We start from the raw sequence: 15,183 nt of genomic DNA, 5'->3' as shown, positions 1-15,183 counted from the left end.
CGGCAGTTACAGGGCTACATCGTAAATAAGGCTCTATCAAAGTATGCTTGATGTAGAGCTAAGCGGCAGTTACAGGGCTCCACCGTAAATAAGGCTCTATCAAAGTATGCTTGATGTAGAGCTGAGCGGCAGTTGCAGGGCTACACCGTAAATAAGGCTCTATCAAAGTATGCTTAATGTACAGCTGAGCGGCAGTTGCAGGGCTACATCGTAAATACGGCTCTATCAAAGTATGCTTGATGTAGAGCTGAGCGGCAGTTGCAGGGCTACACCGTAAATAAGGCTCTATCAAAGTATGCTTGATGTAGAGCTGAGCGGCAGTTACAGGGCTACACCGTAAATAAGGCTCTATCAAAGTATGCTTGATGTAGAGCTGAGCGGCAGTTACAGGGCTACATCGTAAATAAGGCTCTATCGAAGTATGCTTGATGTAGAGCTAAGCGGCAGTTACAGGGCTACATCGTAAATAAGGCTCTATCAAAGTATGCTTGTTGTAGAGCTAAGCGGCAGTTGCAGGGCTACACCGTAAATAAGGCTCTATCAAAGTATGCTTGTTGTAGAGCTAAGCGGCAGTTGCAGGGCTACACCGTAAATAAGAAAATGCAAAGAAGTAGAAAACGATATCTTTTAAAAGCAGGCGGTGTTTTTTTTTTTCAAAGTAGTGATCATTAAACAAAACGTTTGAGAATAAATGATTGATAAAAATAAGTTATTCAAAAATAGAATTATCGAAAAACAGACCTATAACAATTTTAAGTAACACGGGCATACAATTTCTGTACAACATAACATCGGTAAAAATATCCCTTGCACTATCGCAAGGCATCTTTGACTGCATCATATCTGGTGATGTTGATCAAAAATCGACCATTATTACCACTTATGCCCAGGTTAATGTATGTCTGTTGGTACATTATTGTTACCTCATAGTATGCTGTTATCAAAGGTATTTTTTGTTAACGTAATACACAACCCAGTCCAGTATAACCATCTACAATAACTAAACTATCATGGCATTGCAAAATGTGACGTTCAAATGTAACGGTCAACCATGATTTAGCAAACTTAAAATCTACGGCAGGACTATACAGATACTTCTCACTACGATGTGAGATGGTACACAAAACACACTTTGTCGATGTAATTAGGTCAGGATGACCGGTGCCTACACATCAACAAGCCTATGTTCCATGTAACATACATATTGTATAACAGACCCGCTTCAACCGATAGATAATGCATTTTCTACTGAGTATAATTCTTTCACGGGCAATTATTAAAGAATATCCTATGTGACGAACGTACCATTATTTTACTGATTATTGATGCATTCATTCTGCTCGGAGATAACCTGTCTTCAAATTACGCAACGTACATGTACTCATAACTACTCACCAAGTTATACCCAGGCTAGTTTCAAATAATGAGCGAAGATAAAGATGGAGCGGCTGCATCAAAACGGTTGTCAAATCAGTTGAAGTAATGCATTCATTTATTAATTCTTGACGAAAGATTGGAACAGTTGTATTTTTCATCGTGACAATGCGTGTAGGCTCAACGTGAACCCATCTGTCCTAACATACTTCTACGAAAGCCCAGAAAGGCTCATTCCAAATCCGAAATTCCAAATTCGAAATTGGAATTAGGAACTTGGAATGAGTCTTCTGGGCTTTCGTAGACTTCAGTCCTAATGACGTCATATCATCAGTTAAAACAGAGTCGTAGCACATGATTACATCGTGAAGGTGAATCCACTATTTACGGAAGCTAGAGCCTTTGCACTCTATGAATTTAGCAGGCAGATTTGCTATAAATTATTTTGATATTTTGAAAATTGGTTGAAAAAGCCATTAAAATATAAACCGAAATACTGGTAGCCATTGCCCCTTCACCGAAACGATGATGCCTCCATCATTGTACCAAATGAATCATTATTTAAGAAAAACGCTCTTGGCCGTGATAGACGTGATATGGAGTTGATTAGATGTTTTGGATTAGAAACTCATCAAAACAAGCTTTAGATGTTCATGATCTGTAGGTGGGTTCACACAGTGAAATAGCACCATCTTATACAGCACGCTTTTGTGATAAAAACTAACCGTGGATATCGTTACAAGGCAGAAGTGGATGTTATTCGTCTCTATTCACTGACAAAATGAGTGACAATGAACGAAAATATCATCACGGCTAGTGACACAGCCTGCAGCCCTGAGACACTGTTACCACCCGCTGAAAGTAGAAGAATACAACGAGGTTAATCGGGGGTTCGAACTCCTGTAATCAAAGTATATGAAAACAGCGTCATAACAAAATACACCTTAAAAATGACGTCAAATATGTTTCACCGTAGCATTTGATTATTCATGATGTACTTTCCAGTGATTATGTGAATGTTACTCTTGGATACTGATCTTTTAAGCGCCATCGATGTTTTTTAACATTGAACACTGTGAAAGATAACTGGATTTAAAAAAAAATCATATCCATTGGCTGCTCTTGACCGTAGCCACTGATTGACATTGGAAAAGGAGAAAAGCAAAACTAAAGTATCTCCACCAAAACAGCTACTTACAAGTTTCAATCATGGCATAACTGGAGGCTGGTGTCTTTACGGTTGCACTGAAATGAACGCTGCACGTGACTTTTGTTTTTGCCATCATTGCCTTCACTTTCAGCTGTTTAAAGAGAAGAAAAAACGGTAAATCATAAGCGCCTTATTTCAGGTTCCCTAACTTCACAAGGAAAGGCAGTAGTACAAGTTTTAAGATTGTATGTCAAATAGGACGTAATATTTAAACATCACAACCAACACAACCCCCACCACCAACACACACCAATCGTCTGAAATAATGACTCTAATAATGTCATTTGACCAGAGATGAAATTCACAGAGGCATACCAACTACATGTGTGCCACGTTAGTTTTCTTCTAAGTCGATGATTTAGCGGCATCGCATCCATCTCTTAATTACAGTGGCCGGGAAAGGACATGGTGATTTTTTGAGATAAAAAATAAACGTCGTCATTGAAGAAGAAAAAAATCACCATGTCCTTTCCCAGCCACCGTACTTAACCCTACGAGCTAGGCGGACAAACATCATTGGCTGATGTGGCGCCATTGAAAAGTCCTCTAACGGTAGGGATAATGCTATGTGATTATCCACCTGTGAATGATGCATTGTATATTTCGAGCGAGAGGCACAAATATGCTACATACATATATACAGTGTCCCTAAAAAATATTTGACCACCTTGAAAAAGTGAATATTTCAAAAACTGCAGGGATGAATATTTATTGCTGCTGAATAAATATCATCTTGACCCGCAATGTTTTGAGATCGCTAAATCACTCACATAAACCCTTGATATTTTCCGCTTGTACGAGGAACATGCCAAATCTGATATGACCCAGGGCCCTTACATTGTATATTAGTCACCTGAAGATGGCTAAATTAGCTCTTCTGCTCCTGCCTATAGTCCCCATTTAACGAAAGGGGGCTCTATAGAAGAGTACCGCGAAAGAAGCCGCTGATCAGCAAAAACAACAAGATAAAACGTCTCAAATTGCAAGGAGCATGTTAATAAGCCTGCAAGCTTCTGGCAATCTATCTTATGGTCCGATGAGAGTAAATATAATGTTTGGTTCTGACGGACGTCAGTGGGTGTGGCGTACACCCAAGGAGGCCTTTTCACCCCAGTGCTTAAACCCTACCGTAAAGCATGGGGTGGCAATGGCAATGTCATGGTCTGGGGATGTATGACCGCCAAAGGAGTCGGACAGCTCTTTTTCATCGATGGAATCATGAATGCCGAGTTATACGAGGAGATACTTTCACAAAGGATGACCGCATCTTTTTTTGACAGGAAACATATCGAAGTTCTTGAATAAAGCTCCGATCTTAACCCAATTCAGCATCTTTGGGATGAAATCGAACGGAACCGCCCCTCACAGCTACCCAAGTATAAGGATGAGCTTAAGGCCATGAGGCAACACACTTGTGATAACTCAGCACCGGAAGTATGTGCTAATCTTATGCAAAGGAGGCTGCATGCAGTTATTCAGGCGAAAGAAGGCCCCACAAAGAACTAGAAATAACATTTGGAATGCAAAGACTAAAGTGGTCGAATAATTTTTGGGCCAGACAAATCCAGAGAATGGGTTTAAATATTGTTTTTGCAGTCATGCAGAGATGTCTGTAACAATGTCTTTTTTAACCAGATATCAAATATACTTTTTAAATATACACGTTTTTATATACTTTTTTCAAAGTGGTGAAATAATTTTTGGGGACATTATATCATATGCTGACAACACACAGACTATTTGTTATAATTGCCTCTTATGAGGTATATGATAGTGATCGACCGCTTAATTTTGTAGGTTACCATCCCGAAACAAGGCGTTAAGATAAATTTCATAATGATGAATTAAAAACAAGAATATTTACCCCATTCTTTAAGGTACCTTCAGTACCGTCCACACCCGGACGTGCATCCACCGAAAATGTGTACTTGGTCGGGGTATAGACCACGGTATTTTTGTTTGTGCAAGTACACATTGATTCTGCGTTCTTCGCCACTTTAGCAGGGGCGCATTTGATGTCAGGTTTCACTGGGTCTACAAAAAATAATAAACAATAAACATCAATCGAATCAAAACGTGTTAAACAGGGCTGCCAAAAAAGGTCCTCATTATTTCTACCACGCTGAGCTGAGAGGGAAGAGTCCCAACGAAATGTCGATATCCACAGCAAGATGTCACAGTGCACATTTATTGCTCTAGGAAGCGCCATTCAGTACACCGGTCCAGGTGGAGAGGATCGACCAATGGAGGGCTAACTCGGGTTAAAATCGGAATAGCATGCAAATTCAGATAATTGTTTTCCTTCTTTGTGCAATTTGTTGATGGAAACTATGCATGCAGAAAAGGTGACTGGACAGCCGACGGCTTGGTAACATCGCTCTAAATGATAGCATTGGTCTTTTAACTATTCCATTCTTCTCATTTATCTTAGCATCAAGTTTCCTGCAACTCATTTATAAGTTACCCTGCAGGTAACGAAGATTTTTTATCTTATTTTTAACCTCGTGTTTTCTGGCCCACAATATACATTGTGGATCATGAATGAACCTAAGTTGTTCATTGTCAAACACAATAATGGTCACGCGATGGAAATTGCGATATTTGGTTGTAAATTGTGATTTTTTCCAGTAAATATGCTCACCTTCGGCTTTTAAGATCACGGAAGCGGCGGCCGTATCTGGTGTAGATCCAACAGTAACGAGGCACGTAATCGTTTTGCCATTGTCACCCGCTACGATAACGTGCGTGTATACGGTACTGCCTGTCCCAGATGTCCCTGCTGTAACTGTAGCTCCGCCATATTGCCAAACTGTGGAAGCGGCTGTCCCAGAGGATGCCGCACAAGTACATACTACTTGCCTCCCCACCGGAAAGGTTGTAGATTCACTTGGAGTACAAGACATGGTTGATGCTGAAAAAGCAGATACAATCTATAGGAACACTTCCAAACAGATAAGGAGGTCGCAAGACCTTGACAGAGTGAAGAATTACCTCGTTAAATGTGCGCAGTTAGTATATACGACGATATATTAGATAAGATACATACATATTGCAGAAACAAGACACACAATACTGTGCAACACAGTTGATTAAAACGCCTGGGTCAAAAGTTTCACCATGCTCAACAGGAGGAGACCTCTGAGGGAGTCCACGATCCCGTCCGCCGCAGCAGGGACAACGAGCGAGTACAGCGAGCGGCTCCACGGAGAAAGAGCCAGTTTATTAGGCGAAAGGCCAACATAAATTATCGAGTCCAGCAGGTGCCCTGCACACAAACGCCACTATTGATCCATTTAGGTAAAAATAGCACAATTAAGAGACCTGGCGGGAGAATCCTGGACAAAAATTATGTTAAACAGTGAGCACCTTAAATACTTTTAACACAATGACAGTATTGGGAGTTATTTTCATGCGGTTGTAAATGTCTCATCATCAAACAGAAAAGGCAGGAAATGAGGTCACCGACCATTCCAAAATGCCTAAATAATTACGTGAGATTCGAAAGTGATTTTTTTTCTCAGCTGCTGGGTTTTGAAACAAAGTGGTTCGACCTGAAGAGAACTGATTTAATGAGAAATAGTGACAGTTGCGTTTAATCTCAACAAATTGGAAACCGTGTCGGGGAAGACAACTTACGTGCTGCGTCGGTCAGTGCAACAAGCAGCGACAAGGCTGCAACAAAGAATGTCAGCTTGTTCTCCATTTTGTCGAAGATCGAAAGATTGACGATGTTTCTTCGGGATGTTTTTCGAAAGTTAGAACTGATTATGCCTCACGAAGTGGTTTTATAATGTTATCGAACAATAACGCAATGACGTCTTAGTCATGTCGGCAGTCTATAGGCCAATATCTGGAAAAGGAGGTGTATTCATGAACCAGACAGCTGTCAATCAGCGCAGGTTCTGGCAACACCATCAGGAGCAACTTTGAAAAATCAAAGCATTTCCTATCAGGTTAAAAGCACATGCTGTACTTGATACATATGGACACAAGCATTTCCTCTCTTTCGAAGCCAAAACTCCGGATGCTAAAAAGCGTTTGCTTTGACCTGTAGCAAAAACCTAGATTTCCGAGCATCTTTTACGGTTTTATTCATACGAGTACTAGCAATTGCTTCAAAAACGAGATACAGCAAATGCTATTTATTATTCGTATGACAAAATTAAATACACTAGGAAATTAATACCAAACACACCATAGCCACTGATAGAAGTATTGGTGGTTAGGTCAGAAGTGATCAGTTCATTTCCAATGCCAACCACTGTCCATCAACGTACTGCAACCTGAAGACCAACAAGTGTGAGCCAACCTTGGCCTGTTCAATACACATCATAGGCCTACTATGGGCGGTCATTCTTCAAAGAAATGAACTAGTCTGATATCGATGAGTCTAGAGTAACAGTAGGCTTACTTGAGTTTGCTTTTAATTTAACATTCTGATAGGCCTTTCAAAAGTTTTACATATGACAATCCCGAGGGGGATCTATTTGAGAAACATGATTTGATGATTAAGTACTCCGATCAGTCACCTTTATGATTTTCTTTGTGGTTATTCTTCTTTGAATTCCCATCATACTGAACATGTTAAATCGCGATTGCCTTATAAAGCCGCACTGAGTAATGGTCAGGTGTCCTTGAAATATATCATGATTACAAAGGAATTTAACTATTATGCGCTGAGAGAACGGAACGACACCACCCAACATTCATATGCAGGACAAAGCTGCATTGAAAACCGGCCTTCCTTGAACTAAGACGTACAACAATGGCTTTTCGACAAACTAAACTCTCCGGCCTTAAATCGTTGATGCCTGACTATTTTCATGGGACGATTCTTAAGACGACCTCGGTCGTTGCGAATCATCAATTTTATGAATAAGCAAATACAAATTGTCAAAATAGCAGCAGTAACGATAATAACAGACGGGTTTTGTAAATCATTTCATGAGATATTTGGAATTTAGTTATATCTGTATTGACCTTTCTGCACTGACTAATAGTAAAAACGACGAGTAATCTGTACATGCTGTACCACTAGACGTACAAGCACATGTGATGATCTTTGATGAAGAATGCAGTCCGCTTGGTGGTGCAGATATTCAGTTTTCTGAAACACTGCGAGTAACGAGGTTTTTGCATTTTATGAGAACTGTCAAGTGATAAATATTTTCGTAGAAGTTTGCTTTAAATCATCTGACTCTATACTCATTAAAATACCGATTGTGAAGCGCATCTGACTAAACCTGCCAAAGATCGAGGAGTAATTGATTGCTGTTAGCAACAGTAGCAACAACGTGAAGGCCATATTGTATCGTCAGATCGAATGATTTTGTTTTCATATCTAAATTTCAATTAAGGCCATTCTTATGAAAACTCGTCCGAGATAAATGAATCATGCTAAACGCCGTGAGAATCAGCTCAAATGCAGCAAAGAAAACTAAATACATCAAGCGAGCGATTTTGAAAATGCGCCAACAAGATATACACAAAATAATACCCTTAAAACATGATTAGAACAAAAGGCAGTATCAAAACACGATAAAGTGACCTTTCATCAGGAAATTTCGTAAATTATATCATATTTTTAAAATTATGAGCGTATTTGATGAAGAGGCGAACGCCATCAAATATGGTTAATTATAACTGACTATATGGTCTATGATGACGGATTAAGGTAAAGTTCTATAAAGACCGAGTTGACAGTCTTCACCGCAGAGTTTTAAAAACACCAACATGATTTACAGAATCATTGTCCCGAGAAATCAATTTTCTCTAAAATTACAAACATCTTTTACACCCGTCTCGTATATAAAAATGATGACAACTTTGTTACGGCATTACGGCACGCAAGTCATACCGCTGGAACATAGTGGGTTAACGACTCGCGGTTTTCAACACAAAAAAGTGATAGCTCCTAAAACATTGTTTTCCTTGCAGTTCAGAGTCACTTAATGCGCCATTTTTCAGATAATTGACCACGGAGGCAGGACAACATTTTCGAAAATGAGCTGAAATATTCATCTATGCATATTGTGTTCCCTTAAAGGAATTGTCGGCTTTTTACTACATCATGTTTGTTCTTCTGGTTCATCAGTTAACTATTTTTCTGAACGTGTTTGCTGCTTTTCCAATTTTGTTTCAGCTCTTAAATAGACGGTAGAAAAACGCGATATTCGTCAGGTTATTTTCAGTACGCGCAAGTCCTTTCTCGCCAACGTCATTTCCATTTATCGCCGCAGTTGCGGGGTCATCAAGCGCCGTCAGTGTGACGTCGGAAAAATCGATATCCCAGGGGTTCTTCCTAGCATCAGGAAACGACTTACTAGTGCATCGTTCAACGTGGAAAGAATCAATGCGTGGAGAGCTCACTCAGGTCTAATCGGAGTAAACATCGGAAAAGCGTGATAATTCAGTCAGATTTTGACTTGTTTTGACAAATTTGTTGATGGAAACTAATTATGTAGAATATGAGGTGACTGGGCAGCCGACAGCTGGGTAATATTGTCCTTGATATTGCCAATTGATAATTTAATAGTTGGTATTTTGAAACGATAGTGTCGTAAATCTAAAGAGCTATAGAATTAGCTAAGGCAGACGTTACATAGAGCTTCACGCTTCACTCCTCACGCCTCATGCTTCACGGTTCACTCGTGAACCGAAGAATTTCCAAGGCATTTCAACTTTGGCCCTCATTTTTTCCTATGTAACAGGGCTCATTGAAATACCTTGTTAATTCTTCGGTTCACGAGTGAACCGTGAAGCATGAGGCGTGAGGAGTGAAGCGTGAAGCTCTTGTGGTAGATAATTTGTGAATATTCGGGTGCATATTTATAATTTGGTTATTCAAAACAAATTGTAAGGCTTGGTTGATAAATCGATTGTTATCAGGGTCACCAGTCATACCTATCTGAGATCAAGGTTGTCGTGTCATCAGTGTATCAACCGCACTGGGAAGATGAATGGAATGGATGCTCAGTCAGACATATTGCAGAGCTAGTATTGTCCTCCGACCCCGTAGTCCTCTATAGACAGTTGTCAGCGCGTGACGAGGATGACGGCCGAATGTGATATTGCGGGTTTATGAAAGCAGTCCGCACATGTTGATATGCATAGACGGTGGTCGTTTGATACAAAGCATTGCTTGAACATGATCATGATACAGCATATTATTATTATTACTAGCATTGTACTCGTGGCGCAGGCAGGTTCAAATGGGCTATACCTTGAATAGATTGAATTGCAATGAAAATCTAATGCAATATCAAATGAGCCATATCGAAGAGACAAATTAAACCAACCATTTGTCCACAGACTCGGACCTAGCTGTGGCGTGCTGTATGCGTGCATATAAAAGTATATCAGTTGATCATGATACAGCATATTATTATTATTACTAGCATTGTACTCGTGGCGCAGGCAGGTTCAAATGGGCTATACCTTGAATAGATTGAATTGCAATGAAAATCTAATGCAATATCAAATGAGCCATATCGAAGAGACAAATTAAACCAACCATTTGTCCACAGACTCGGACCTAGCTGTGGCGTGCTGTATGCGTGCATATAAAAGTATATCAGTTGGTCCGATAGAGATGATGAGGTAATGCCTCGTTTCTTAGTCAGCAATATGCGCCTTTTTATACGGAGAAGAAGGAGTACCCAGATAGGCCTTCACATGTCGGCCTCCAAATGGCTCGAACCAATTGCACTATCACTACTATAACTTTAAAATGCGTGCTCCTCCTACATGTAGCCAGGCAAGGCACTTACTCAACAGGCAAGCTAGACGTTCAGCACCGTGAGCAGCTCCTTGATAAGGCCATTTCAGGTTCAGCGCGCCTCTTCAGATCAAGTATTGAAAGCTGTGGTGAGCACATAAACAGACCATGGTAACCTTCATTTGAAAATCCCTTCATAATCAAGGGCTAGCTCTGGCTAACACAGCACCCATATACAATAGACTACCAATTTGACCATTTGACCCCAGCTCCTTACTGCGGGAAAACCCAAGTCCAGCAACCGAAAGTACCAAAAATACATTTTTGTTTACATTTGAACTGCACACATATGTTTGTTTACAATTTCTTTCCCCGCGAAATCTCGAACATCAGGTGACCTGCAATCGTGGATTGAAAATAACATTAACCTTAGTTCAGCAGGTCAACAGGTACAGGCTGTTCCAATCATCCCCCTACAGCCAGCTGTTCAACAGGTAATGTTAGCCACCCCACAGGGAGTGCAGGTAATTGATTAAGCCCCTGCATAGCTAAACAGCTATGACTTGGCATCTGTGAGTGGTAAGGAGAACTGACAGTGTCCGATTAAAAATCCCTCATTACTACTCCGCTGAAGTAAATTTCCGAAAATAAACATAACGTTGCATCAGGATAACATATCACCTGCAAACGTGCAAAATTTCGAGACGAAACACTACCCCCAAATGGTACTTTATCGAGCCGCCTTATAGTATTATGATATAGGTTATTCGCCTTCACCTCATACCGTCAATCCTGTTCGTCGGATGTACTCAGTCGTCCTCCGCAATTTCGCCCAGTCCTGAATGCCAGCATCATTTGGTCTGATTTCTTGTCTGTGGGCTGTGTGTAGAGGGCAGTCTGTAGCACTGCAGTCGCTGAGATCGGTCCCGTATTGAAGAGCATTGGTCGGTGTCTCCCATTCCGTATTATTGTGGAATAGGTGCAACCAAGAATATATAAATACAAGTCTTTATGAATTCTTCGTGATACCACATCCTGCTATGCCCGCTTCTAAGTCTGAAGATGGTGACTTGTTCTGTCCGTGTAATTATAGTATAGTACCTTAGATATTGAAAATGAAAAAGTGAACTATTGCCGAAAGATTACTTATTTTACCAACAGTATTGACCTGCTAATTAGAGTGTGTTGACATGAACCCTATGTTTTGCCGTACGAGAAAGCTCGACATAAGGTCATACTTGAAAAGAAAACATAATATGAAACATGATGACGACATGTTTTTTGAATGCAACACATGCATCTCGCGGAAAAAAACTTCCTGCTTCTAATACGACTGCGATTTTCGAAAATATTTTGGTTTTGGAATTAACGCTGTATGATATTCGTCCGCCCTGCCACCTGTTGGTATTCGGTGTGACTATTAATGCAAATAGATAGTGCTGTTTGTGCACTGGCGTTACGCTTTTAAAACGGACACAAGTACCCAAAACTAGCCATGCCACCTGTGCATATTTGATGTTACCTCGATATTCTAAGAGCGGTTTCGTCTGCCGCCACCTGCTGATCCGGACCATGATTAATAATGTGAACAAACTGATATTGAAACACAGTGGCAACCCCAACTGTAAGGCAAATGTTTGTCTACAAACAGATGTACTAAAATGCTGTACAAAAAGATGACTGGTGTATAAAAAGCTCACTTATTTGGTGTTAGGCAAACTCGACAGTATCGCGGAATCACTTAGGAGTTGAATAAATTAACACACAAATTAGAAGCATACCATGTTTTATTCACTCTCTACTTTACTATGCTATGGTATATGCTAACAGGAACATCAAACTAAACTAACGATTTTCTAAGGCGCGTTTCCCTAGGACTAAAACATTGGCATGTCTAGCCTTATCATATGACTGGCCATGAACCATTGTACAACTTAAGCTTCTATGCCGGAGAGGATGTTAAGACATCGTTTGACCTAAATTAACAGAGCAGCTGAAATGGTCAAACAGGGTGCCTAGACTTGATCGTTATTTGTTCCATCAAACTAAGTTTAGTGATGATCAAAATGCAGAGTTGTTCGGTCTTTTTAAATGCCCTGCAGTAAAGGTTTTCTTCCTCAGGAGTTATGCAGTGAATTCACACACGGAAAACGACAAATCAAATGTAATACTGTGGTGAGCACTGTCAGACAATTCCAGCTAGTGGGTTGAATTTAGTTTGAGATGATCTCGAAGCTTTTGTATAATAGTGTTGATGTGCTACATTATTTCGATTGGAAATTGTACGCATACAATATCCTTGTCGTTGTCGTCCTTCAGTTGCAATTGCATAACCAAACGAATCTGAAACGAGAAAGATCCAATCAATATCAATTCAGCGGCCTTTAGAAATATGTGGTTGTGGTGGTGGTGGTGGGGGGGGGGGGGGGGGGGTTGCGGGCAAGTCTGAGGGTCCCGGGGCGTTGAAAGGTGCATCATTCGACGCCAGCGACAAATGCCCTCCCGTGATATTGTGCTTGAAGATTTTTTTCCGCGCTTCGTGTAAGCGCTCAAAAATTCTGCGCTATCCGTCCGCGCTGTCCACGGGAGTGCATTCGTCGCGTAGCAGTGTACAAGCAGCCCGATGCCGCAACGAGCACAGATTAATGTGCACTCTTATTCGCGCTCCTTCTGAGGTTTTACGGGCTGCTGTCAAAAGCCGAGCGGAGCGAAGAGTGTGGATCAATTAGGGTCTCCACCATCGGGGAAGTCTGTTCGGGGCAAATAGCCTACTGAAGCATTCTGTTGCTATAACTGGGATGTTGTCAGTCTCTAGGCATTCCTTGTCATTGACTATGCATAGAAACTGCTCATCCTAGCTAATTGACGCGAATTGCCTCGACTTGTCGCCACATTTTAGGGGTCCCGTCTCCTCAATGTCCGTTTAGCTCCAAAGCAACGAGGTCTGTCTTCTTTGTCTCGCATGGTGGCCGGGTTCGTATAGCGCGGGAAGAGCAGGACAGGACAACTCTCCAATCCTAGTCTTTGATTGCTCATCCTAGCTAAAATTATGACGCGAATTGCCTCGACTCGTTGCCACATTTTAGGGGTCCCGTCTCCTCAATGTCCGTTTAGCTCCAAAGCAACGAGGTCTGTCCTCTTCGTCTCGCATGGTGACCGGGTTCGTATAGCGCGGGAAGAGGAGGACAGGACAACTCTCTTGCGCCACCCTTCTCCTGATGGAAGGGTGGATATTTTGACATGCACATGAAGAAAGAATAACTCATATACGACGTATTTGTGATATGAAAAAAACACTTTTATTTCTGTTGTCTTTTCACATCGTTTTGTTAGATTTTTCTTCATGCATAACATTTTTATATGCTTAAAGACCCAGGCGCGTCCGACCTCGTGACAAAAATGCAGTTTTAGACATGCTTATGCATTTTTATTCTGTTTCCCTGATTGGGTTTTTTGATGACGATAGCACATGTACATTGTATGTGTGACCGGGCTGACCGTTTGCTTGGCTCACTATATAGAGGAATACATCTTCTTCTTAATGCTCTTGGTCTACGTTCATGTTCACCGCTCGCGTTTACGCGTTTTATTACGCGTATTACGCGTTTTATTTTTATAAACGCCCTATAGAATGCTTAATATACTGTAGTTTCATGAAAATAACACCACTTCGGGATATCCATGGCCCGGCCTCTTCTCTCGAGTCTATTCACCAGAGGTAACCAATGAGTGACTTCGCTGGCCCTTGTGATGGCTCAGCCGAGCTGTCACGGTTACGCTAAACCACTTATTACCGCAGCCCTATTGATTCGAAGTGTTGTGGGCCTACTGGTCGATGAGTGCGCATGTGGAATGACGTAAATGGGAAGGCCACTCGCCGACCGTTTATACAGGTTTTCTCATAAAACTTAAGCACCTTTTAGATTGACCCAAACCCCCCAAAACAAAAAAAGTCCTTATTGAAACTCTGAAGAAAAATCTACAAATGCTTTATTAGTAAAGCAAAGTGATATTCAGGCAATGATAGTAGTCACGAAATTCCGAAGAAAAACGAGGAGCTCATCCTCTGTTTTTCTCCAACCCTCTTTTTTTATTTAGACTCCCTAGGCCTATGTGGGAGAAAACAGAATCGAAGTTTCTAGGATTTGTGGTTTTCTTGAGGAATTCTAGGGCCTCTTAGGCCTATAAATGAAGCCCCACTGAGGGTACCCACATTGCAGACAACCTGTGCGACAATGGATGCTGTAGAGCTGCTGAGAAAACGACGCCGGCGCTACACCGTGACATAAAAACTTGCCTACCTGAGAGACCAGAAGGAGGCACTAGTGAACGGTACGGTGCGCAGTATGAGAGAGTTCGCCGCCCACTATAACATCCCCTGGGAGACGTTTAGAAGGTGGAATCTCGAGGACCTCGAGCAGAAGCAAGAAGAAGGGCATGGCCGGAAGAAGACGGTGATGGAGCCCCGTGATCCGTTATGGCCACAGGTTGAGGACCAGCTTTACCAATGGCTGCAGCAGATGAGAGAGCATCGCCTCGCAGTCTCCGTTCTCGACATTCAAGATAAGGCGTTGGTAGTGTGGCAAAGCTAGTGGAATGAGTTAGCCCAAGATGTCAGAGAAGGGATTCAGCATTGTCGCCCTCAGCTATGGGATTTCAACGCATCCATAGGCTGGGTGGAGTGCTTGATGAAGAGACGCCACGTGTCCCTACGGAAGGTGACCAAGAATACAACGACCGTCCCCGCTGATGCTGCTGCAAGGATCCAGACCTTCCGAGATGCGGTTACTGGGAGCATCGATCGTCTTGATATACAGATGCGGTTCTTCTTTAACATGGACCAAACCTTTGTCCTGTTTCATATGAGAACCATGTACACGGC

General features: G+C 41.6%; 1 protein-coding gene across 1 annotated transcript; it reads right to left on the bottom strand.

Moving 5' to 3' along the window:
• Positions 1-625: 625 nt before the first annotated feature.
• On the bottom strand, positions 626-6,358 carry LOC135498367 (uncharacterized). The gene is made up of 5 exons (XM_064788624.1): positions 6,221-6,358; positions 5,226-5,495; positions 4,449-4,618; positions 2,573-2,675; positions 626-2,229 (listed from the first exon to the last, which is right to left on the bottom strand). The coding sequence occupies exons 1-5, from the start codon at positions 6,285-6,287 to the stop codon at positions 2,141-2,143; spliced, it is 699 nt and encodes a 232-aa protein (XP_064644694.1). The 5' UTR covers positions 6,288-6,358; the 3' UTR covers positions 626-2,140.
• Positions 6,359-15,183: the final 8,825 nt, after the last annotated feature.

This window comes from Lineus longissimus, chromosome 13 (genome assembly GCF_910592395.1).
Source record: "Lineus longissimus chromosome 13, tnLinLong1.2, whole genome shotgun sequence".
NCBI lineage: Eukaryota > Metazoa > Nemertea > Pilidiophora > Heteronemertea > Lineidae > Lineus > Lineus longissimus.
The sequence above is the reverse complement of the archived record's forward strand: the minus strand, read 5'-3'. Positions and strand labels throughout refer to the sequence as shown.